The sequence below is a fragment of the Oncorhynchus clarkii genome, chromosome 12 (assembly GCF_045791955.1).
Source record: "Oncorhynchus clarkii lewisi isolate Uvic-CL-2024 chromosome 12, UVic_Ocla_1.0, whole genome shotgun sequence".
Classification (NCBI taxonomy): Eukaryota; Metazoa; Chordata; class Actinopteri; order Salmoniformes; family Salmonidae; genus Oncorhynchus; species Oncorhynchus clarkii.
The window spans coordinates 61,315,508-61,341,851 of record NC_092158.1 but is presented as its reverse complement, the minus strand read 5'-3'; the positions used below and the strand labels follow the sequence as shown (position 1 = coordinate 61,341,851).

At 40.7% G+C, this 26,344-nt stretch overlaps 2 protein-coding genes across 3 annotated transcripts in view; one reads left to right on the top strand and one right to left on the bottom strand.

The window, feature by feature from the left end:
* LOC139420919 (uncharacterized) overlaps nt 1-26,344 on the top strand; it is a 439,502-nt gene that overhangs the window by 231,490 nt on the left and 181,668 nt on the right. The gene's annotated exons all lie outside the window — the stretch shown is intronic.
* On the bottom strand, nt 492-6,077 carry LOC139422107 (lin-7 homolog B (C. elegans)). The gene is made up of 6 exons (XM_071173256.1): nt 5,760-6,077; nt 4,700-4,818; nt 2,899-2,970; nt 2,550-2,759; nt 1,138-1,301; nt 492-993 (listed from the first exon to the last, which is right to left on the bottom strand). The coding sequence occupies exons 1-6, from the start codon at nt 5,833-5,835 to the stop codon at nt 972-974; spliced, it is 663 nt and encodes a 220-aa protein (XP_071029357.1). The 5' UTR covers nt 5,836-6,077; the 3' UTR covers nt 492-971.

Here is a 26,344-nt window from a genome sequence, read left to right as displayed (position 1 = left end):
CTGAAACACTTTATGAATATCGGCCCTGGCGACTCCTCATGATTTACAAGTGAAATTCTTAAAGAATAAATTACTATCTTCAATCAGTGTTTGACTTAGACTAAAATAGGTTCCGGTACTCATTTTGGGTGCCTGTACAGTTTATATTTAGGTGCAGGAACTCCACAATACTTTTGAACATATATTCTTTAAGAGGAACAAGGGCTCAAGCAGTAGAACATTTGAGGTGCCAGAACTCAGCTCCAGTGAGCTCCTGCCTAAGTCAAGCACTGTCTTTAATTACTATTACCATTGAACTGCAAGAAATAGAGTTGATTGTGGCGATAAGCACTCTGTGCAGACTGCAGTGTCAAAATCTGAAGCAAATCTGACTATGAAACATGATCAGCTAGCCCTTTCTGACATGAGTTCTGCCACCCCAAGAACTAATTTCTAATACAACTCCAATTTGTTTTCAAATCATATGGCTACACAAATATGATCACAAACAATGACTGTTCAAACCTTTACCGGCTTTATTTCATGAATAAATAAGTACATAAATAAACAAATAGTAAATATGAAAGCCTTGGAATGCTTACCCTACCTAAAGTGTACATACATACATACATACATACATACAGAATCATCTCACTATAGAGTAGAAAAGTAAATAGACCTATGCATTTAAACTACATCCACCATGCTTACTCTCCTCTGTTCTTACACTAAACACGTGGTTGCCATACGCTAGGATGCAGGTTTCACACGGGGAGAGAAAATCACAGAGGGTAAAGGATGACCTAGGGCTAGGCAGTCCCCTGCTAAGGGTTAGGCAGTGGAGGGGGATAATAGATGCACTTCACAAACATATATAAATAACAGATCTAAGCTGGCTACTTTGGTTACTTCCTTCTTCTCTATCATCTGACCTCCTATTGGAGCAGAACTAAGGTGGCGGGTCCAACAGGCTTGACTGAGGGTGGGAGTGGCTAGCCTCGGGACTCCAGAGACCTGTGTTAGGGAAAATTATAGAGAAAGAGAGGGAGAGAAGAAGAGAGCGAGAGAGACGGAGAAAAATAATTACATAAAAAACAGACTTGTGAGAGTGAGCGTGCTCACGTACTTGCTTGTTTGTGTGTCTGTGTGTTCCCTCACGAGTAGCTTGTGTGCTGCTGGCGTCTTCTGGCGCTCCTCATCTTCTCAAAGCGGGCCTCCATCTCCTCCAGCACCTTAGGCGTGTACCTGACCACTAGTTTCACGGAGCCCTGGGCAGCCTTCAGCAGCTCCACTGCCTTCTCGTGGTGCTCCCCCTCCACACTCTGCAATACACACACACAACCAAAAGTATATGGACACCTGCTCGTCAAGCATCTCATTCCAAAATCATTGGCATTAATATGGAGTTGGTCCCCCCTTTACTGCTAAAACAGCCTCCACTCTTCTGCAAAGGTTTTCCACTAGATATTGGAAAATTGCTGAGGGGACTTGCTTCCATTCAGCCACAAGAACATTAGTGAGGTCGGGCACTGATGTTGGGCGATTGGGCCTGGCTCTCAGTCGACATTCCTATTCATCCCAAAGGTGTTCGATGGGGTTGAAGTCAAGGCTTTGTGTAGGCCAGTCAAGTTCTTCCACAAAGATTTCGACAAACCATTTCTGTATGGACCTCACTTTGTGCACGGGGGCATTATCCTGCTGAAACAGGAAAGGGCTTTCCCCAAACTGTTGCCACAAATATAGAAGCACAGAATTGTCTAGAATGTCATTGTATGCTGTAGAGTTAAGATTTCCCTTCACTGGAATTAAGGGGCCTAGCCCAAACCATGAAAAACAGCCCCAGACCATTAATCCTCCTCCACCAGGGGCAGATAGCGTTCTCCTGGCATCCGCCAAACCCAGATTTGTCCGTCCGACTAGCAGATGGTGAAGCGTGATTCATCACTTCAGAGAACGCACTGCTCCAGAGTCTAATGGCGGCATGCTTTACACCCCTCCAGCCGATGCTTGGCATTGCACATGGTCATCTTAGGCTTGTGTGCGGCTGCTCGGCCATGGAAACCCATTTCATGAAGCTCCCGACAACAGTTCTTGTGCTGACATTGCTTCCAGGGGCAGTTTGGAACTCAGTAGTGAGTGTAGCAACCGAGGACAGACATTTATTTACGCACTACAGCACTCGGCGGTCCCGTACTGTGAGCTTGTGTAGGCCTATCACTTCGCGGCTGAGCCGTTGTTGCTCCTAGACATTTCCACTTCACAATAACAGCACTTACAGTGGACAGGGGGCAGCTCTACCAGAGCAGAAATTTGATGAACTGACTTGTTGGAAAGATGACATCTTATGACAGTGATATGTTGAAAGTCACTCAGCTCTTCAGTAATGCCATTCTACTGCCAATGTTTGTCTATGGAGATTGCATGGCGGTGTGCTTGATTTTATGCAACAGGTGTGGCTGAAATAGCTGAATCCACAAATTTAAAGGGGTATCCACATACTTTTGTATATATAGTGTATGTGAGTAAGCATAAACACACACACACCACACCCTCCTCCCAATCCCTCTTACCACTCCATTGACAGAGAGCAGTTGGTCGCCCCTCTTCAGCCCCCCCTGCCGGTCTGCCACCCCCCCGGGGATGACCCTGGAGATATAGATTGGGGAGTTCTGCTCCTTTCCCCCCATGATGTTGAATCCCAGGCCCTCCTCTGTCTTGGGCAGCTCCACCACCCGTGGGTGGGCATGTCCCTCGCTGGCTGCAAATGCAGCCACTGTGGCCTGGAGGAAAGGTTGAAAGTGAGATTGCACGAGAAGTTGGACGCCATTACACTAATATGACTGTTATGGGATTTGTGATGTTTATTCTTTCCCGGAGTGTACATTTTCTGTATGTGTGTTAAATGTTTGTTGTCATTACCTTGGCAGTTGCCTGGGCACGAACCTCAGGCCCTCCCACGATGTCAAGAGTGTCATAGAGCTGTTCATACACCTGTTGGAAAATGTAGAGAGAACATGAGGGGAAACCAAGAAACATCCAAATCATTGGAGACATTGGCACTTTAATGAGTTTCACCGGTTTATAAAACACAATATTATAAAATGTATAAATCACAGATGATAAAAAAGTAAATTCATAAACAAAATGAAACCGGACACAATGTATCAAGCTGGTGTGACCCACACAGAAGTGAGGTGGAGAGTGGACTAAGATATGTAGTGTCGAATAGTCTACTTGAAGTGACAGGTAGGAAACGTGGAGCGTTCCATATGTTGCGTAGAGCAGTCTACTTGATGTGACAGGTATGAAACGTGATACAATGTTTATAGATGTGGGTGTGGTTGGTATGACACACAATTGAGTGTAGTGAAGTGTATTGTAGTGTATGTAGTGAAGTGTACTGTAACAGCATACAAATAGACATACTACCTAGGTAGGAGATAGAAAGAGTATAACTTGTGTGATACACAGGATATGTCAATGTTGCTGTTGCAGTATTGAAAATAGGGTGTAGGGTTGGGGTTTTCGAATATAAACTTTGAATATGGACTTTAATTAAATAGGTAGTATGGTACCTAAGAATGATATTTTATGCATGTTGTAACTAGGACTGTGGGGTCATTACATTTTTCAGCCAGTTATTATCATGAAAAAGTCTGCTGGTCTCACTGTAATTGACCGTTAATTAACATAAAAACACTTAGCATCTCCAGGTCTCCATGCATAGCAAGTCGCTGATGCATGCCTCTACATTAAAAAAAGTCTAACAAATCAATTTAATAAACACCATCAGAGTAAATCCATTATTTACTTTAGTCAGGTCTAAAGAAACATTATGATATGAAGAAAATGTATTTCCGAAGAACAGAATATGATCTGGCCTACTGTATGTTATCTGGCTATGCTCCATGCCATAGGCTGTAGGCTTGTTTATTTAGCTGACAAAATATGCTTATAAGTTCTGTGCCATTATTTTATATGATATTATAGTAAGAATAATATAATTGAACTTAGCTGAACAAAATCATCAAGCTTCGATCATTTGAATCAGCTGTGTAGTTTTAGGGCCAAAACCAAGACGTGTACCCCTTGGGGTCCCAAGGACCGAGTTTGGGAAACGCTAGGTTAGAGGGACAATAGAGCCCTGAGTACCAGGCCATTAGGACCTAATGGTCATTAAAAAGTTAGGAACTACCAAAACATGTCCAAGGTGCATAAGAGGAGATTACTATGACTCAACGTTCACGTGTCATTTTTCTGCGGTCATGACTTATGTGCCAGTGTGGCGGTAATATGGTCACCACAACAACCCTAGTTGTAACCACTGTAAATATGAAACCTTTTATTTATTGTAAATACATATACTGTTACATAATATACATTTTTTTGTGACATCATGATAAACCTTGTCTGTTTGGAATTCAGTTCCAAAGAATACATGCTATATACACATCTATACAAACCAATCTAAAAACAATATAAACTATATTGCTAGATCAGACATTGTGGGTTTAGGTAGCCTATCCTACTTCTCTGATCGATATAGGCTACAGTATCTAGAACAGGCATTGTGGGTTTAGGTAGCCTATCCTACCTCTCTGATGGATAAAGCCTATAGTATCTAGATCAGACATGCTGGGTTTAGGTAGCCTGTCCTACCTCTGATGGATACAGGCTACAACTAGATCAGGCATAGTGGGTAAGTTATTATAATATCTACCTCCCTGATGGCAGCACAGAACTTGCTCTGCAGGACTCTCTGCAGGGCCTGGAGTTTGGGAGGAGGCAGCTCACCGCTTCTCTGCAGCCGGTCCAGCAGCTCTATCACCCTGCACACATCTAAAGAGGAGCGAGGAGAGGGTGAGTTGAAAAAGGGTAGAATACCCCTTCTCCTGGAGAGCTACTGGGTGTCCAGGCTTTTGCTTCAGAGGCTTTCGCTTCAGCCCTGCTCTGACACACCTGATCTGGCTAATCAAATACCTGATAAGCAACTGATCAGGGTTGGAGCAAAAGCCTGCATACCCCTACTTCCAATGATTTGTGCATGTACTGTATGAATGGCCACAAAGGAGAGGAATCTGCACACTGATATGCTCCTCAATATGTCTCATGACTAAATATTTTAACAATTAAACACAAGCGGGAATATATTACAGTGAGTGGGTCCCTCCATTTGAGGATCTGTAGAGCACTGGAATACATAGTGTAGCCCGTAAATGAACACTAACGTTACTCATAGTGTTACTGTAAAAATGTTGTTTCATTCCAACAGTGGTTATTAAACGGATTTATTAGCAACAGATCAGATGAACAATGTAATACTTTGTGGCACCCATTATTCAATCAAATATTTCAAACGGGAATCCCCCATGAATCGACCAAACAAGGGGGTTCTATGACAAAGCCTGCAGAGCTTTTCCACCCAATTTGTGCATAATAAAGTTGTGAAATAAAAATGCGCACTATTACGCATGACAACTCCAGGTGTCATCGGCGTGGATGTGATATGGCTATGCTATGCACCTACTATATACACTGATAACGCAAATAACAAAGTACATACGCCAAAGTTGTTAGGCTAAGCCTATATAAATACGTCAGTTAATAGCCTACGCTTCGACTGGTCGCTAATCCGCAATGTTCGTAATAGGACTCCATCTAAATAAACCCACAACAAATGTCATATAAAATACCAGTGTGTTTATCTCAAGACGCGTCTGATTGTGGTACGATGATACGCTCAGGTTGTGCTATTGACAAAAGCTCTTCTGTGTAGTTACCTCTTTCTAGACAGAGCGGCTCGGTCATCGTCGCCATGTCTGTTTCCTTTCCCGAATGATAATATGATGACATCATTGAGAGGCTCCTTGTCTGGCAATGCGGTGAAGTGGGTGGACGTTTCTCGTCGACTGGACGCGATTGGAGATGGTTGATTTACAGCGTTTTTTTTATTCGTTGCACTGGTGGAATAATATAATAGAGATAAGGCTGTCCAGTCTGACCCGCAGTAAAAACAGACGACGCAATGCAAGAAAAACACGTTTTAGGCTAGCCCACAAATGACCCAACCGCCTATGCCAAGTGTCGCCGGAGTGAATATTAGAGAAAAGACTGACATAATTACGCAACCCACTACGCAAGAACAAATCGTGTTTTGATTCGTCCGCAGTCCAGTCATTCACTGTCAAATCCTACAGTATGTTAGTGCTATAAAGGGTCATTGGGACGTCCAAACACCCTCCAAATTTGTTTTATTTCAACGGCATAGTGACGTCCCAAGGATTCCATATAGCATAACGTGTCTACATTTACAACGCCTTCCTTTGAACTGGTTTAGTCCCATGCTATGGAGGGTGATAAGTGACATAAAAGCCGAGGCAACAGTACCACCTGACCTGAAATGTATTTTACCTTTATTTAACCAGGTAGGCCAGTTGAGAACAAGTTCTCTTTTACAACTGCAGAGTTACACATGGATATAAACAAACGTAGTCAATAACACTATAGAAAAAAAATATATATACAGTGTGTGTAAATGTAGTAAGATTAGGGAGGTAAAAGGCAATAAATAGGCCATAGTGGAAAAATAATTACAATTTAGCAATTAAACACGGGAGTGATAGAAGTGCAGAAGATGAATGTGCAAGTAGACATGATACCAACGCCTTACTAATGTCTGCTTGACTCCTGCGTTGTCAGATTTTACATGACATGATACCAACGCCTTACATCTGCTTGACGCCTGCATCGCGTGTTAATGAAAATCAAAACGTGCATAGTTTATATTTATACTAATTAAATCTCAACCATAAATGTTAGAAATGTACAATTTTTCCCGTGGAAGCAAACATTCCAACGTAGCCACCTTGAACTATAGTGTAGCCTATGGCTTGTGTATTTCGCTAATGGCCTAGAAAAGATTATGCCTAATCTATAGATAATCTGTCTTTCCCTCAACATCTCATGGTATGTTATTTTATCAAATCAAATTGTATTGGTCGCACGCGTCGAATACAAACAGTGAAATGCTTACTTACGAGCCCCTAACCAACAATACAGTTGAAAAAAAATATGGATAAAAACAAGAGATAAAAGTAACAATTAATTAAAGAGCAGCAGTAAAATAACAAAAGCGAGACTATATACAGGGAGGTACTGATACAGAGTCAATGTGCGGGGGCACCGGTTAGTTGAGGTAGTATGTACATGTAGATAGTTATTAAAGTGACTATGCATAGATGACTATGTTGGTTATCCCGCTGTATACAGATCAAAATATTGTTAGCCAATCACAGACTGTGTTGTTACCTGTTCCACATCAGACAACCAATAAGAGTTGCTTCCACACTTTCATGAGTTCATAGGTACTATTCGGCCTCCTTGGGATGTCCCTTCAGTCGAATAGAGCAGTTCATAGACTTTCTCAGAGGGTCCGTGCTATTCGGGCTCCTTGGGATGTCCATACCACTATCAAGTATAAATGTAAATTGGTTAAGGACGTCCCAATGAATCTGGATTGCAGTGATCGTTCATAGAGTGAGAGACGGAATTTGAGAGCTCGGCGGCGACAGACATTCTTTTTTTTTTAAAGCGGCAGAAGCGATTATCGAGTGTCTGCCTGCCCCAGATATGTTTCATTAGAGACGATGAAAATAATTACCAAGATGTACTTGATCCAATTGAGGAGTATGTAGGCTATATTTAAATTGTGATATTTTAGGAAATATTTAGGTTAAGGCAAAAGTGGTCTATTTGAAAGTAAAATGTTTTGTTGATAACGTATTGTCGAAAGCACGTTGGCAATATTATTTACTGTGTTGATAGCAGGGTAGGCTAGTGTACAATACCGTAATTTGATGTGCTAGTATGCTTTTTTTAAATGGATTAATTCAATGAAATAACTACTTTTCACTGAAGGGAAACGAGTTACAACATGCAACTTTGATCAGAGACCTAAAATCATGCCTAACAATATCACAACGCTATCCTACTATAGTGTGGATACAGTAGTACAGTGTTGCCAACTCCTCAGTAAGGAAAGTACCTATTGGCTGTCCTAAAAGTTGCTAGAAGTCACTAAATGACATCATAGCATAATTGTCCATGTGCATGTAATTGTGATGGACGCTATAGGAGAGAGGAATAACGTCGTGGGACAGACAAAAAGTGAGTAAAAAACACCCTAAATATGTTTAAAACTACAAATTAACTTTCTTCTGTCGATTCTTGTTTTTTTTATGTCACAATTCCAACCCTCCTCCTTCATCCGGGCTTGGGACTGGCAAAAGTGACCCAAAAGAGACTCTGGCAGAGTTAATTTTTCTTAAATTGGTTTGTAACCTTATGGTCCACTTAGGAGCCTACAACAGGTCACAGTAAAACATGAACATTTTTAACCGTAATATATATATATTTTTTGTATTCAATCTACATTAACAATCTAAATGGACCAAAAAGAGACAATAGAAAAAACTATCAATGGCAATGTGAGAACATTATGGTAACTAGTCTGGACTAAAATGAGTAAAAAGCTGATGTGCCAAAAAGCTGCAAAACATTATCCAGCAGCTGGTGCTCATAGCAAGCCTCACCAGACAGCTTCAGTCCATATCGAATGTACAGGATGGCGTTAAGGGTCTGCAAGGACATACAATTTCTAAGTTTGCTTTTTACCACATTCATCTGGCTGAATACTCTCTCGACTTCAGCATTCGAGTGTGGCAAGGATAACACAGACACAGCAGCCATGGCAAGTTCTTGAAACGGGTTGATATCAGTTGCATCCCTGAACTTCCAAATCTCACTCCAGAAGCTCAGTGTGTTTTTTGTCTCATTCCATTTACTAAGATGGATGGCATGCCATTGCTGGACAATCTTGTCTATCTTTGCAGGGGAGTAGCCAAGGAGCTTGGCTATTTTTTCTATTTCTCCAGGGCTCTTATTGTGCCTGGCTCATTGCGAACTAATTTGACAGAATTTTACGTAATTACAGTGCCTTGCGAAAGTATTCGGCCCCCTTGAACTTTGCAACCTTTTGCCACATTTCAGGCTTCAAACATAAAGATATAAAACTGTATTTTTTTGTGAAGAATCAACAACAAGTGGGACACAATCATGAAGTGGAACAACATTTATTGGATATTTCTAACTTTTTTAACAAATCAAAAACTGAAAAATTGGGCGTGCAAAATTATTCAGCCCCTTTACTTTCAGTGCAGCAAACTCTCTCCAGAAGTTCAGTGAGGATCTCTGAATGATCCAATGTTGCCCTAAATGACTAATGATGATAAATACAATCCACCTGTTTGTAATCAAGTCTCCGTATAAATGCCCCTGCACTGTGATAGTCTCAGAGGTCCGTTAAAAGCGCAGAGAGCATCATGAAGAACAAGGAACACACCAGGCAGGTCCGAGATACTGTTGTGAAGAAGTTTAAAGCCGGATTTGGATACAAAAAGATTTCCCAAGCTTTAAACATCCCAAGGAGCACTGTGCAAGCGATAATATTGAAATAGAAGGAGTATCAGACCACTGCAAATCTACCCAGACCTGGCCGTCCCTCTAGACTTTCAGCTCATACAAGGAGAAGACTGATCAGAGATGCAGCCAAGAGGCCCATGATCACTCTGGATGAACTGCAGAGATCTACAGCTGAGGTGGGAGACTCTGTCCATAGAACAACAATCAGTCCTATATTGCACAAATCTGGCCTTTATGGAAGAGTGGCAAGAAGAAAGCTATTTCTTAAAGATATCCATAAAAAGTGTTGTTTAAAGTTTGCCACAAGCCACCTGGGAGACACACCAAACATGTGGAAGAAGGTGCTCTGGTCCGATGAAACCAAAATTTAACTTTTTGGCAACAATGCAAAACGTTATGTTTGGCGTAAAAGCAACACAGCTGAACACACCATCCCCACTGTCAAACATGGTGGTGGCAGCATCATGGTTTGGGCCTGCTTTTCGTCAGCAGGGACAGGGAAGATGGTTAAAATTGATGGGAAGATGGATGGAGCCAAATACAGGACCATTCTGGAAGAAAACCTGATGGAGTCTGCAAAAGACCTGAGACTGGGACGGAGATTTGTCTTCCAACAAGACAATGATCCAAAACATAAAGCAAAATCTACAATGGATTGGTTCAAAAATAAACATATCCAGGTGTTAGAATGGCCAAGTCAAAGTCCAGACCTGAATCCAATCGAGAATCTGTGGAAAGAACTGAAAACTGCTGTTCACAAATGCTCTCCATCCAACCTCACTGAGCTCGAGCTGTTTTGCAAGGAGGAATGGGAAAAAATGTCAGTCTCTCGATGTGCAAAACTGATAGAGACATACCCCAAGCGACTTACAGCTGTAATCGCAGCAAAAGGTGGCGCTACAAAGTATTAACTTAAGGGGGCTGAATAATTTTGCACGCCCAATTTTTCAGTTTTTGGTTTGTTAAAAAAGTTTTAAATATCCAATAAATGTCGTTCCACTTCATGATTGTGTCCCACTTGTTGTTGATTCTTCACAAAAAAATACAGTTTTATATCTTTATGTTTGAAGCCTGAAATGTGGCAAAAGGTCGCAAAGTTCAAGGGGGCCGAATACTTTCGCAAGGCACTGTATGACATAACATTAAAGGTTGTGCAATGTAACAGCAATATTTAGACTTAAGGATGCCATCCGTTAGATAAAATACGGAACGGTTCCATATTTCACTGAAAGAATAAACGTTTAAACTCATGTTAAAAGGAACCACCAGCTTTCATTTGTTCTCATGTTCTGAACAAGGAACTTAAACGTTAGCTTTCTTACATGGCACACATTGCACTTTTACTTTCTTCTCCAACACTTTGTTTTTGCATTATTTAAACCAAATTGAACATGTTTAATTATTTATTTGAGGCTAAATTGAATTGATGTATTATATTAAGTTAAAAGTGTTCATTCAGTATTGTTGTAATTGTCATTATTACAATTAAAATCGGCTATGAGGGGTGGCCAGTCCTCTTCTGGCTGTGCCGGGTGGAGATTATAATAGAACATGGCCAAGATGTTCAAATGTTCATAAATGACCAGCATGGTCAAATAATAATAATCACAGTAGTTGTCGAGGGTGCAGCAAGTCAGCACCTCAGGAGTAACTGTCAGTTGGCTTTTCATAGCCGATCATTCAGAGTTAGAGACAGCAGTTGCAGTAGAGAGAGAGAGAGTCGAAAACAGCAGGTCCGGGACAAGGTAGCACGTCCGGTGAACAGATCAGGGTTCCAGAACAGTTGAAACTGGAGCAGCAGCACGACCAGGTGGACTGTGGACAGCAAGGAGTCATCAGGCCAGGTAGTCCTGAGGCATGGTCCTAGGGCTCAGGACCTCAGAGAGAAGAGAGAAAGAGAGAGAGAATTAGAGGGAGCATACTTAAATTCACACAGGACACCGGATATCTGAAATACTCCAGATATAACAGACTGACCCTGACACAAACTGTTGCAGCATAAATACTGGAGGGTGAGACCGGAGGGGTCGGGAGACACTGTGGCCCTGTCCGACGATACCCTCGGACAGGGCCAACCAGGCACCCACTTTGCCAAAGCACATCCCCCACACCACTAAAGGGATTACTTCAACCACCAATTTACCATCCTGAGACAAGGCCGAGTATAGCCCATGAAGATCTCCTTCATGGCACAACCCAGACGAGGGTGCCAACCCGGACAGGAAGATCACGTCAGTGACTCAACCCACTCAAGTGACGCACCCCTCCTAGGGACGGCATGGAAGAGCACCAGTAAGCCAGTGACTCAGCCCCCGTAATAGGGTTAGAGGCAGAGAATCCCAGTGGAGAAGAGGGGAACCGGCCAGGCAGAGACAGCAAGGGCGGTTCGTCGCTCCAGTGTTTTTCCGTTCACCTTTACACCACTGGGCCAGACTACACTCAATCATAGGACCAACTGAAGAGATGAGATTTCAATTAAGACTTAAAGGTTGAGATCAAGTCTGCATCTCTCACATGGATAGGCAGACAATTCCATAAAAATTGCGCTCTATAGGAGAAAGCCCTGCCTCCAGTTGTTTGCTTAGAAATTCTAGGGACAATAAGGAGGCCTGAGTCTTGTGGTAGGTATGTACGGCAGGACCAAATCAGAAAAATAGGTAGGAGCAAGCCCATGTAATGCCTTGTAGGTTAGCAGTAAAACCTTTTAAATCAGTCCTAGCCTTAACAGGAAGCCAGTGTAGAGAGGCTAGCACTGTAGTAATATGATACATTTTATAGGTTCTAGTCAAGATTCTTTCAGCTGTGTTTTTCTCAAGTTTAGTGCTTTATCCGGGTAGCCGGAAAGTAGAGCATTGCAGTAGTCTAATCTAGAAGTGACAAAAACATGGATACATTTTTATGCATCATTTTTGGACAGAAAGTTTTTTATTTTGCAATGTTACGTAGATGGAAAAAAGCTGTCCTTGAAACAGTCTTGATATGTTTGTCAAAAGAGAGATCAGGGTCCAGAGAAACGCTGAGGTCCTTCACAGTTTTATTTGAGACGACTGTACAACCATCAAGATTAATTGTCAGATCCAACAGAAGATCTCTTTGTTTCTTGAGACCTAGAACTAGCATCTCTGTTTTGTCCGAGTTTAAATGTAAAACATGCCGCCATCCACTTCCTTATGTCTGAAACACAGGCTTCCAGGGAGGGCAATTTTGGGGCTTCACCATGTTTCATCAAATGTACAGCTGTGTATTGTCCGCATAGCAATGAAAGTTAACAGTATGTTTCCAAATTTCATCACCAAGAGGTAAAATATATAGTGAAAACAATAGTGGTCCTAAAACGGAACCTTGAGGAACACCGGAATTTGCAGTTGATTTGTCAGAGGACAAACCATCCACAGAGACAAACTGATATCTTTCTGACAGATCTAAACCAGGCCAGAACTTGTCCGTGTAGACCAATTTGGGTTTCCAATCTCTCCAAAAGAATGTGATGATCAATGGTATCAAAAGCAGCACTAAGGTCTAGGAGTACGAGAACAGATGCAGAGCCTTGGCAGACACCATTAAAAGGTAATTTACCACCTTCACGAGTGCAGTCTCAGTGCTATGATGGGGTCTAAAACCAGACTGAAGTGTTTCATATACGTTGTCTGTCTTCAGGAAGGCAGTGAGTTGCTGCACAACAGTTTTAAAAAAATTGATCGGAATGGGAGATTCGATATAGGCTGTTCGTTTTTTATAATTTCTGGGTCAAGGTTGGACTTTTTCAATAGCGGCTGACACTTTTTGTGAGTTTGGTACACATCCGGTGGATAGCGTGCCATTTATTATGTTCAACATAGCACAGGAAGCAGCTCTTTCAGTAGTTTAGTTGGAATAGGGTCCAGTATGCAGCTTGGAGGTTTAGAGGCCATGACTATTTTCATCAATGTGTCAAGAGATATAATATTTAAAAACTTGAGTGTCTCCCTTGATCCTAGGTCCTGGGAGTGTTGTGCAGACTCAGGACAACTGAGCTTTGGGGAAATACGCAGATTTAAAGAGGAGTCCGTAATTTGCTTTCTAATGATCATGATCTTTTCCTCAAAGAAGTTCATGAATTTATCGCTGCTGAAGTGAAAGCCATCCTCCCTTAGGGAATGCTGTAACGATGTGTGCTGACAGTCGGGAAGCAAGTTCAGGGAGTGAGTGATTTAATTAATAAACTAAACATAAAACAAAACAAACACGAACAACGCACAGACATGAAACAGAAACAATGACGCCTGGGGAAGGAACCAAAGGGAGTGACATATATAGGGCCTTCCTTCAGGGAAGTGATGGAATCCAGGTGAGTCTGAAGATGCGCAGGTGCACGTAACGATGGTGACATGTGTGCGCCATAACGAGCAGCCTGGTGACCAAGAGGCCGGAGAGGGAGCACACGTGACAGTACCCCCTTCAAATTCTGCAATGGCCAACGGCTACAAAAAACACAACGTTTTTTTTTTCAGGCGGCTTAAGTGGCTTTGGAAAGATGAGAATGGTGATATAGGACTATGCGCTTGTGTTATGCAGCTAAAGGAAGGAGAAAACGGGGATAGTAAGGTGGTGCGGCAAGAACTACGTACAGTGGTGGAATCTGTGCCGGACACTGGTGTTAATAAGGTGCTTCAATTAGAGTCACAGGAAGGAGTAGTAAAGCATGGACCTAATGCTATAGTAGGAGATGACTGTACTGATAGTGACACTGTTGTCTGGGGTGATAGAGTTAACTGTGGAGTTGACCGTACTGATAAAGGCATAGATCTTAATAATAAACAGATTATAAATGCTGTTGACCCATCAAATTTTACACATAAATTGTATGGGGGTGGTCATGATGTTGGGGAGCACCAGAAAGAAGCGCATAGTCCTATATCACCATTCTCATCAGGTGTGGGCATTTTCTCCTGGGATTCAGGAGAGAAAGCACACTTCCACGAACGATATATCATCGAAGAGATATGTGAAAAACACCTTGAGGATTGGTTCTAAACAACGTTTGCCATGTTTCAGTCGATATTATGGAGTTAATTTGGAAAAAAGTTGTTAAAACCTCTTGATTCTAGCCATCCCGAATCCGGGATCGTGAATACAGCCTCAAGCTCATTACCATAACGCAACGTTAACTATTCATGAAAATTGCAAATGAAATGAAATAAATATGCTAGCTCTCAAGCTTAGCCTTTTTGTTAACAACACTGTCATCTCAGATTTTCAAAATATGCTTCTCAACCATAGGAAAACAATCATTTGTGTAACAGTAGCTAGCTAGCGTAGCATTTAGCGTTAGCATTAGCGTTAGCATTCAGCAGGCAACATTTTCACAAAAACCAGAAAAGCATTCAAATAAAATCATTTACCTTTGAAGAACTTCAGATGTTTTCAATGAGGAGACTCTGTTAGATAGCAAATGTTCAGTTTTTCCTGAAAGATTATTTGTTTAGGAGAAATCGCTCCGTTTGGTGCGTCACGTTTGGCTACCAAAAATCAGATCACTGCACCTGTACTTGGGCTGTTTACAGATAGGCTATCTACCTACCTCATCCCCATACTGGTATTTATTTATTTATTTTGCTCCTTTGCACCCCAGTATCTCTACCTGCACATTAATCTTCTGCCGATCTACCATTCCAGTGTTTAATTGCTATATTGTAATTACTTCACCACCATGGCCTATTTATTTCCTTAACTTACCTCATTTGCACTCACTGTATATATACTTTTTTGTTTTCTTTTGTTCTACTGTATTATTGACTGTATGTTTTGTTTATTCCATGTGTAACTCTGTGTTGTTGTATGTGTCGAATTGCTATGCTTTATCTTGGCCAGGTCGCAGTTGGAAATGAGAACTTGTTCTCAACTAGCCTACCTGGTTAAATAAAGGTGAAATAAAATAAATAAATAAATACAGTATGAATACTTCTCCAATCACACAGTGGATAAAGTGCCACCCATTTGAATGTTTCTGAATACTACAGCAGCATTTTCTGAATGCCATAAAAGGACATATCACAGTTTGAAGCATTGAATTCAGGGACATTTTACAATCCATGGTTCAAGAACAAATTTATTACAGTTGTGTAGAGGACATAGTTTAATATTATGTTCAGGATGTTAAAAATGTCTTAGCAAATTATCTGCTATACATACATATTCTACTGTATGTTCAAGCGTTTCCAGTATAAAGTGTGATGCCCAGGCAGTGTAAGCTTGACTACAAAACAACTGATAGTAGAACTGGAGTAAATTTCTGCAGAAAGCACAGCGATTACTTTTTTGGTTTGAATCAACAGAGCAGAGCATGTGATACATCTAAAAATTCAAAGGGCTCTCAACATTCAAGCTTTTATGTAGCCCATTCCCAAAAGACTTTGCTTGTAAAAATGGACACGGATAGGATCAAATTACCTAAAAGCTTTACTCTACCTTGCAAATTTAGCAACCATACATATACTATTTCCAGTATAGTCACATTTTCAGACGAATACCCATTTGGGAAATTGTATACAAGTTATGAACAGCTTTGGCACAAACTGCACTGAGACATCAAAATTGTCAGTGGGCAAGAGTATAGAATTACTCAACAAATTACTGTACAAAGCCACATTTTATCTAGTTGCATATGACGGGATAAGTAGTTTAGAGGTTCTACACTTTTGTCTGAAAGATGTCATTCACTTATTTTCTGTCAAATGCAAGGAATGTGATTCCTCTCAACATAAACACATTTCTTAGCCAACTCAGAGGAAACTGTCTTCACTAACCGCTGTGGATGAGCAATGGAGATTGGTTCAGTGATAAGATAATTGATGTGTACCTTGATTTTGTCAAATCTAATTTGCAGAATAATTTCGTGTTGATGTTTCCCGCTTATTTTGTAAGCCAACAGTTACAGAATCTCTGTTCTGAGAGGTTAGATGTTCTGCCTAAGGTACCTAGAATAGCACGCAATTGATGGCATTTTGAGAATGTAATAACACTTGTGAATTTAAAAGCACATTGGATGGCCACAGCTATAAACATGAAAAGGAAAGTATATGCTCGCTTTAGTATAACTTTGAGTGTTAAAATAATGGACTCCTTAAAACCTCTTACTTCTACCCCCTCCTTTTTCGAACATTCTGTTAAAAATCGCGCAACTTTTCAGCGTCCTGCTACTCATGCCAGGAATATAGTATATGCATATGATTAGTATGTGTGGATAGAAAACACTCTGAAGTTTCTAAAACTGGTTAAATCACGGCTGTGACTATAACAGATCGTGTGTTTCATTGAAAAACGCAAGAAAAACTGCTCTCTGAAAGCTAAAAATAATTTCCATAAGTCACTTTCATGGGTTGTTAAAAGGGGACAAAATTTAATATCGACCTGCATACAATTCATACAAATTCCACACGATGTCGCCATTGTCGTCATTTTCAATGGAATTTTTTGTTGGAAAATCCAACTATCTGGATTCCGTTTCTTCCGGTCTCCACCAGGATCTTTTCAATGTGGACATTGGCAGCCATTGATTTGCAGACGAGGAGCTATTGAATATACATCGCCCTGTAATCATTTTGATAGATTATAAACGTTTACTAATACCTAAAGTTGGATTACAAAAGGATTTCGAAGTGTTTTGTGAAAGTTTATCGTCGACTTTTTTAATTTTAAAAAATGACGCAGCGTTTAAAAACAATGTTTTTTTCTGAATGACACAGCTTCCATAGAAAGCTATTTTGGGTATATATGGACCGATTTAAACGAAAAAAAGACCCAATAGTGATGTTTATGGGGCATATAGGAGTGCCAAGAAAGAAGCTCGTCAAAGGTAATGAATGTTTTATATTTTATTTCTGCGTTTTGTGTTGCGCCGGATAAGCAAAGTCTTTGTTTACGTCGCATTCAGGCATTTTGAGGTGTTGCATGCTATCAGATAATAGCTTCTCATGCTTTCGCCGAAAAGCATTTTAAAAATCTGACTTGTTGGCTAGGTTCACAACGAGTGTTGCTTTAATTCAATACCCTGCTTGTGAATTTTGATCAAGGTTTGAGTTTTAACGAGTACATTTAGCATTTAGCGTGGCGCATTTGCATTTCCAGGTGCCTAGTGGAGACATATGCGTCTCAAGTAGAATCAAGAAGTTTTTAAAGCAGTATGAGAAGGAACTGGAGGGTATTCTTCACTCACTACAGAAATATCTGGCACTACACTATTTGACTTTACATTGTGACGGCCCTGAATTTGTCTGAACCGTCTCAGAGCTTCTCCTTCCAATAGGGCGCTTCCCCTTTAATTCCCAATTAAATTGCCAGCATCAGCTGCTCAAAAGTGGGATTGTGATGGAGACATGAATGAGGATGTGTTCAACACTCAGTGCTGAAGCGGCTTTATTCCGTTTGTTTTGTTGTATTTTAAAGTTTGCCTTGTAGCCTAATGGCAAGTTTACCCAGGATCGGATCCACTCTTTGCGTCCGTTGGACTACACATCTCCGTTGTTCTTCGTGGCCTTTCTCCGCTGGAGATCTGTTGGCGGATTGGATTGTCTGACTGACCACAACCTTTTTGTATACGGTATTTTACGGTTTTGGTGCGATGTATACAGTGATGATTTATGTGATTTGATACGCTTTATGGTTGTGTGGTAAAGTAATTGTTATTTTGATTGTATAATTGATAGTGGGTTTACGCTACACTTGTATGAACGAACAAACATTGCGTGACTTAAGGCCACTTGAGTTCCCTGAACTCCTTTACCGGGCTGGACTCTTAGGCAGGACTTTTCTGGAGGAACCATAGGTCATTATTTGTTATTATGTGTGATCCGTTTATGTTTAATACAACCCACGCAAAAGACTAAGTTATTTCCAATGTTTTAAGGGTATGTCCATCCTGACTTTTACGAGTCCTTTTGACGGACCAGATGGGACTCATTCCCTCCCAAACCAAAAGGAGAAACCAATTTTCTCTGTTAGGCACAACCTACCTGGCACCCCTATACACAGTAACCTCTAGTCAAAACCGTTACAACATGGAAAGGTTGTGGACACTGTTTTGAAATGTGAATTTCCTCATCATTATGAGAATTTCAAAGCTCAGGTAGATAGATGGAAGTGGTTGTGGTCCCTATATGTGTTTGTTCACTAAAGCAGTACTATTTGGAGAACACGAATTAATGACATAAAATGTTGCATTTTGTATGAATTGAGAAATACGATTGCATTAACATTAAGTAAGAACATGTAGATCACATTCATTGAGTAATAGTGAACACCTTGAAATAATACTTCCACGTGCATTGTCAAAAGAACATCAATCTGAAGTGATGTGATTTAAGTGGTGCAACCTGCACATGTACTATGTTTCACAGATTGTTTGGTGTGTTTCATGAGCTGCTATCCTGAACCCTGACCTTAAATTGAATTTGGAACTTCTGTGTAACTAATGATCAATTTGATTAATTAACTTCATTGTGATATTTGTTATGAATAAAGTATTAATTTCTTGACAATTTTACTTGCATCTCTTGACTTTTTTACTTTGGATAAAGGTAGACTCTGAGCTAGAAAATGGTATCGTACACTGCAGTTGAAATTCATTCTGCTTTGAAAGTTGATACATTTGTAAACCCACTTTTTAGAAAATGGCCATTGAATGTGTTAGTACACATAATGGAGAGCTCTTTGTCTACACCCATTCAGAATTGTTCACACCCTCTTAAACCTTAGCCCCACCAATCTCTTTAAGGATTCACATGTGCTGCCATGTGCTAAACATAGTAAGCGTGTAGTAAACCAAACATTTCAAGACAAAGTGGTAGCAAAAATACACTATCTACTCCTTGGCCTTTATCCTAATCTGACTTTGGTGCAGGTCATGTGGTTCTTCACATTACCGTCTCTGATACACCTTTATTTGATAGTGTTTATTTGTCACATGCACAGGATACAGAAGGTGTAAACGGTGTGGTGAATTTGGTTACTTGCATAGTAATATCAAATTGAAAGTGTCCAGAAATATTGTATAATTAGATTACCCTAAATTGATGGGTTATGTGAAATGCTATAACCACCTCCCAGCCACATATAGCTAAGTGAAGGGGTCACTATTGTTGAGCTTCAATTGGTGGACCGAGCCTTACATTCTCTGGAAAAATGTATTGATTTAACTTGAATTAATTACTCCTTTGATTATAGCAAGCCATCCAGGCCATGATGCGCCCTCCACCATACTTTACAGTTGGGATGAGGTTTTGATGTGCCTTTTTTTTCTCCACACAGTGTTGTGTTCCTTCCAAACAACTGAACTTCAGTTTCATCTGTCTACAGAGTATTTTGCCAGTAGTACTGTGGAACATCCAGGTGCTCTTTTGCGAGCTTCAGACATGCAGCAATGGTTTTTTTGGACAGCAGTGGCTTCTCCTGTGGTGTCCTCCCATGAATAGCATTCTTGTTTAGTGTTTTAGGTATCAGACTCGTCAACAGAGATGTTAGCATGTTCCAAAAATGTCTTTAGCTGACAATCTAGGATTCTTCTTAACCTCATTGAGCATTCGGTACTGTTCTCTTGCAGTCACCTTTTGCTGGACGGCCACTTCTAGGGAGAGTAGCAACAGTTGAACTCCATTTATAGACAATTTGTCTTACTGTTGACTGAAACATCAAGGCTTTTGGAGATACTTTTGTAACCCTTTCCAGCTTTATGCAAGTCAACAATTCTTAATCTTAGGTCTTCTGAGATCTCTTTTGTTCGAGGAATGGTTCACATCAGGCAATGCTTCTTGTGAGTAGCTAACTCAGAGTTTTTTGTTTTTATAGGGCAAGGCAGCTCTAACCAACACCGCCAATCTCGTCTCATTGATTGGACTCCAGGTTAGCTGACTCCATTTAGCTTTTGGAGATGCCATTACCCTAGGTGGTCACATACTTTTTCCAACCTACACTGTGAATGTTTAAATTATGTATTCCCTATAAATGTCTCTCTTTGGTTCCTTTCCCAGGCGTTCTTGTTTTGGTTTCAATTTCATGTCTGTGTGCTGTTAGTGTTTCTTGTTTTGTATTATGTTCAGTTTATTGTATTACAACACTCACACTCTGAACTTGCTTCCCGACTCAGTGCACATTATTACACATATTCAGAAGATAGTGTTTGTTTACAATTTGGTTCTGGTGGGGTACAACAATTGGACTAAGCTCGTGAGGCATTTATGTAAGTTATATTCTTCAAGAATCAATGGGTGTGTGTAAATAATTGAAGTCAAACAATTGTAGCAATCACTGATTGATCCTTTAAATAATATAAATTATGTCTCAAGCATAGCGTACCTGTCTAACTCCATTGTTTATAACAGGAAAATAAACCATGTATGGCTTCAAAATATGTTCAAAAGCTGTCAACTACGCTACCTCGTCCATTTCCCATCTGAGTAGGCCTATGTATTAGGCTATTTTTATTTTTTTATTTCACCTTTATTTAACCAGGTAGGCAAGTTGAGAACAAGTTCTCATTTACAATTGCGACCTGGCCAAGATAAAGCAAAGCAGTTCGACACAACACAGAGTTACACATGGAGTAAAACAAACATACAGTCAATAACACAGTAGAAAAATAAGTCTATATACAATGTGAGCAAATGAGGTGAGATAAGGGAGGTAAAGGCAAAAAAAAGGCCATGGTGGTGAAGAAAATCCAATATAGCAAGGAGCAGTTTCACAGACAGACTAAACCTAGTTCTGGACTAGAAGGATTTTGGCTGGAGATTTTCCATTAACCTCACTTTATATTCCAGGACTAGGCTTAATCTGTTGCCGGGAAAACCTCCCGATAATGTTTAAATGGGAGGATGTATTACATGAATAAACTCATTTAAATGACAAAGTACATTAATGGGATAAACCTACTATAACATTATGTATTAGGTTGTTTGAGAGAAGGTTTGAATCCTAATCAATCCATCCTATGTGAGTGCATCTGTTGAAGTACAAAAGATCAATACATTTACAGTACTCTAGCAGGTGTCGACATGGGTAGGATGATGTCACCCAGTTTGTATATCACTCAACACCTGTCTGATGTTTTGCTTTTCCTACAGTGTGGACCACGTTAAAGGGGGTTGGTTGAAATCAGGGCTGAAAAAATGTGAGTACTGACTGAAATCCACCCCCACACACGCACATACTCTCTGTATTGATCACTAACAGTATATTGTGTCTTGGTCTCCCCCATCAGATGCCTGTGAAATCACACGACCCAAACACAGCATTCAAAAAACTCTGTCTGAGGAGAACAGAAAGGTGACATGGGAGAGAGAAGCAACCGTATCCTGATCACCCAGATAGATTTAATTACTGGGCACAGGTGCTGTGTAGAGAGGGTCTGTCTGGGCGCTGTTACTGGGAGGCAGAGTGGAGTGGTAGTGAGGCTGTTATAGGACTGACATATAGAGGAATCTGCAGGAGTGGCGAGATTACTGACTTTAGGTTTGGACGCAATGACAAGTCCTGGAGTCTGGAGTGCTCTAGTACCAGTTACTCTGCCAGACACAATAATGAGAGCACTACTGCCATATCTGTCCCCTTCTCCAGCACTCACAATGTAGGAGTGTATCTGGACTGGCTGACCAGCACTCTGGCCTTCTACAGTGTCTCTTCTGACGCACTGACCCACCTGCATACATTTCATGCCACTTTCACAGAGCGCCTCTCTCCAGGGTTTAAGCTTTGGGGTTCTGACTCCACAGTGTCCCTGTGCCAGATAAAATAGAATATCCGGAGTCTTCAGCGAAATCACACTCCTGCTCAAACACAGCTGGGTGACACACACACACACACACACACACACACCCTATGATTACGTAAATCGTTTTTTAGTTCATTAAGGTTCACAGATATTGTACCGGAGTAATTTTCTAAATAAAGTGAATCACAACACTAACACACTAACAGTTGGAAAGCAGATCTTGCTATTCTTTTTCATTGTTGTATTATATTCCTGAAAATTGATTTGTCAAATTGCTTTGACTGTTTCTGTAAAGGAATTGTTTTTGATGATTAAACAGTGATTTTATTGTAAACATGGCCTTTCCTTTAAACTGGTTTAACTGGTTTTATGATGTCAATGTAACTAGACTTTAACAAGATGTTATTGTATTCAAAGTTAACCAGTCACTAGAATGATACAGAGCCACTTACATTACATTACCATACTTACTTTGTTCTGGTAGTGAATTCAGGCTACAACATAAAGATCTCAGGGATTATTTCAAAGCGTGTACACAGAGTGAAAAATACACACAGAGGCACATTAACAAATTGGTGGATGTTTTTTTTACGTGAAAATGGTGGGCACTTCCTCAAAAAGGACCCTCAATACAAAGAGAAGACAGATGAAGGGGTCACTGGCTCTAGGGAACATTACATTGAGGTTAAAGTTGAGAGGTAATAATGATAAAAAATAATATTGACAATGATAATAAAAAACGTGTTTTATGTAATGCTTTTCAAGGAGGCTTTACAATAGAGAACAAAAAAACATATACAATAAAGTAATACAAATAAGGAAGAATATTAGAGAGACTGAAAGGTCTAGCTGTATCTGTTGTGTTGAAGCCCAATCCAGCAGGAGAGACAAGACCAACCTGTGCCCAGCAGTGTCCAGGAAGAGTGACCAGTCTATGAAACAGCCAATACATGTAAAAGACAAAAACATTTATACAGAACAAAGGTGATGATAATTATGTGAATGACAGTGTTTGTTTTTATTGGATGTACTCAGCTGTCTACTGCAGCCTATTGTACAGTAAATAGGTAGACCTGTGCAGAGCTGTAGTGATAACAACACCCTACGCAACTTTCCATTGGAGACCACGGTTCATTCCCTGCGTCCACCCTTCCCACTCTTTCTCACACCTTTTAAATGGTTAAATCTGTAGATGTGACTTTATCACCTGTATAGTATAAGTTCACGTGCACACTCTCTCTCCAGTCACTTAATCACTGTCTGTTCTACTTTTCTCTGCAGTGTGGAACATGGTGGAGAGTGCAGGTGCAAACAAGAGCTTAAAAAAAGTGGATGTTGACTGCTGTGAATTCTGTTATTAATGAGTCTTAATTCAAAGTCAAAAACCACGTCAAACATCTCATTCTACATAATTAGAAGTCAGGGGAATAGTGACTTACTTTTGTGTTTTTTATTTAACCTTTATTTAACTAGTCAAGTCGATTAAAAACAAATTCTTATTTACAATGACGGCCTACCAAGAGGCAAAAGGCCTCCTTTGGGGACGGGGGCTGTGAGGTACTCCCTTGGTGATATGCAGAGGCAGGTGCAGCAGATGTTTTGACTTTACACATTGCACTCTTTGAGGTAGTTAGCAAACCATGCCAAAGACCCTCAGAGACACCAATACTCCTTAGCCGACCTACAAGAATGGAATGGTCTACCATATCAAAAGCTTTAGCCAAGTCAATAAAAATAGCAACACAACATTGCTAAGAGTCAACGAAGGGCAGTGGTGACATCATTTAGGGTTGCAGTGACTCATCCACAACCTGAGCGGAAACCAGATTGCGTACCAGAGAGAATACAATAGACATCAAGAAAGCCCGTCAGTTGATTATTGACATGTTTTTCCAACACTTTTGATAAACAGGGCAAGATAGAAATTGGCCTATAACAGTTAGGATCAGCTTGATCTCCCTTTTAAATAAAGGATGCTCCGTGGCTGCCTTTCATGCACTGGGAACCTCCCCAGAGAAGTTTAAAAGGTGAGCAATGATAGGGGCTGCAACCTTAAAGGAGAAAGGATCTAAACCATCTGACCCAGATGTTTTTAGGGTCAAGTTTATGGAGTTCCTTTAGCACCTAAGACTCAGTGACCGCCTGCAGGGAGAAGCTGTGTAGCGGGGCAAGGGAAAAAGTGTGAGTAGCATCAGGGTTAGTCGCATTAGAAGTGCTGGGAGACGAAGAACTGTTGTATGTGTAAGGAGGCGTGGCTGAGTCAAATAGGAATAATGACTTAAGGAAGTGGTGATTAAAGAGCTCAGCCGTACGCTCCTTGTCAGTAACAACCACATCATCAACATTAAGGGACATGGGCAGCTGTGAGTAGGAGGGTTTATTCTCCAGGTCTTTTACTGTTTTCCAGAACTTCTTGGGGTTAGACGTACAGATAGAGAACTGCTCCTTAAAGTAACTAACTTTGGCCTTCTGAATAGCCTGAGTGCATTTGCCTGAACGACATACAGTCAGCCTGAGCATTTGTGTGCTGAGCCTATGGTGTCCTTGAGGTGGAGTAACTCTGAAAATTGTTCTGTATGTTTACAACATCCTAAAGCTTGATTCTGCACTTAGTTTGACCTGTTTAGTCGACATATAATATGTAATTTCGAAGTTTTGATGCGCAAATTTTCCGGACCAGAGGACATTTTGGGTGCATTTCAGCTGATATTGTTAGCAGTAGCTAATACAAAGACACAAGACTTGAAACCAAACAATGTTTTGGGTAAGTATGAACCCTTCCAGTACATTCTGAACGAAGACCATCAAAGGTAAGGGAATATTTATGCTGAAATCTGTGTTTCTGTTGACTCCAACATAGCGGAGAAATATAGCTTATATCTGAGCGCCGTCTCAGAATATTGAATAGTGAGCGATTTCTGTAACGTTAAAAAGAAATGTAACAAAGCGATTGCATTAAGAAGCAGTGTATCTTTCTAACTATATGTAGAACATGTATATTTAGTCAAAGTTTATGATGTCTATTTACGTTATCTTGCCGCGCTACCTATATTTTCTGCTGACATTTTTGAGTATTTTCTGAACATGAATTCAATGTAAATGGACATTTGGACGTTCCCCGAGGGGAACCCCTGGCGTCAACAAGTTTGAGCAGCCATTACGAATACAGACCATAAAACAGTGATCACTAAAATGATTACAGAAAACACCAGACTGGTACTGATTAGGATTATTTGTGAGGATAACATCAAAAAGAGTAACCCTTTATGGGTGTTTGGGGTCATACCTTGCGGGATTGGTCATGATCTTAGAGAGATTTAGGGAGTCCCATTGTTTTGAGACTTGGTCAGGTGGTTTAAGCATGTCCCAGTTTAGGTCACCTAGCAGAACAAATTCAGACTTAGTGTAAGGGGCCATGAGAGAGCTTAGCGCCGGTGCTGATGGTGGATGATACCACCAACAGTTAACAAAGAGCAATTTGAAAGCTTAATGCTTAAAAACATCCAATCAAATTGTTTGGTTACAGACTTGGTGGAGACAACCGAGTACCAAAGGTGTTCCTTGTTAAAGATTGCCACTCCACCACCTTTGGAAGATCTGTCATGCCATATGTCATCAGCTCTGTAGTGGGCTGCTTGATGAACCTCCTGTATCCAAAAAAGTGATATACTACTTTTATAAATTCAATAAATAAATAACCTTTTTAAAGGTGGAATAATGAGAAGTTAGTTAATGCTCTATTTGTGAATTTTGAAGATTTCCAATATTGTGTCTTGTTTCCCCCATCAGATGCCTGTTAGCTCACACTGGACCCAAACGCTGCCTCTCTATCCTTGGATCAGTGAGTGGTGACAGGTGGGTTTCCTCACCTGAATGACTATCCTGATCACCCAGAGAGATTAGAGCACTGGGCACAGGTTATGTGTAGAGAGGGTCTGTCTAGGCGCTGTTACTGGGAGGTAGAGTGGAATAGGAGAGAGGCTGAGCTAAGAGTGGAATATAAAGGAATCCGCAGGAGAGGAATGGAGGGTGACTCCCTGCTTGGGAGCAATTCTACTCTGAGCTGGAATTATAAATATGATAGTGTCACTGACTGCCAGGCACAATAAAAACAAAACAGAAATACCCGTTCCCTCCTCTGAC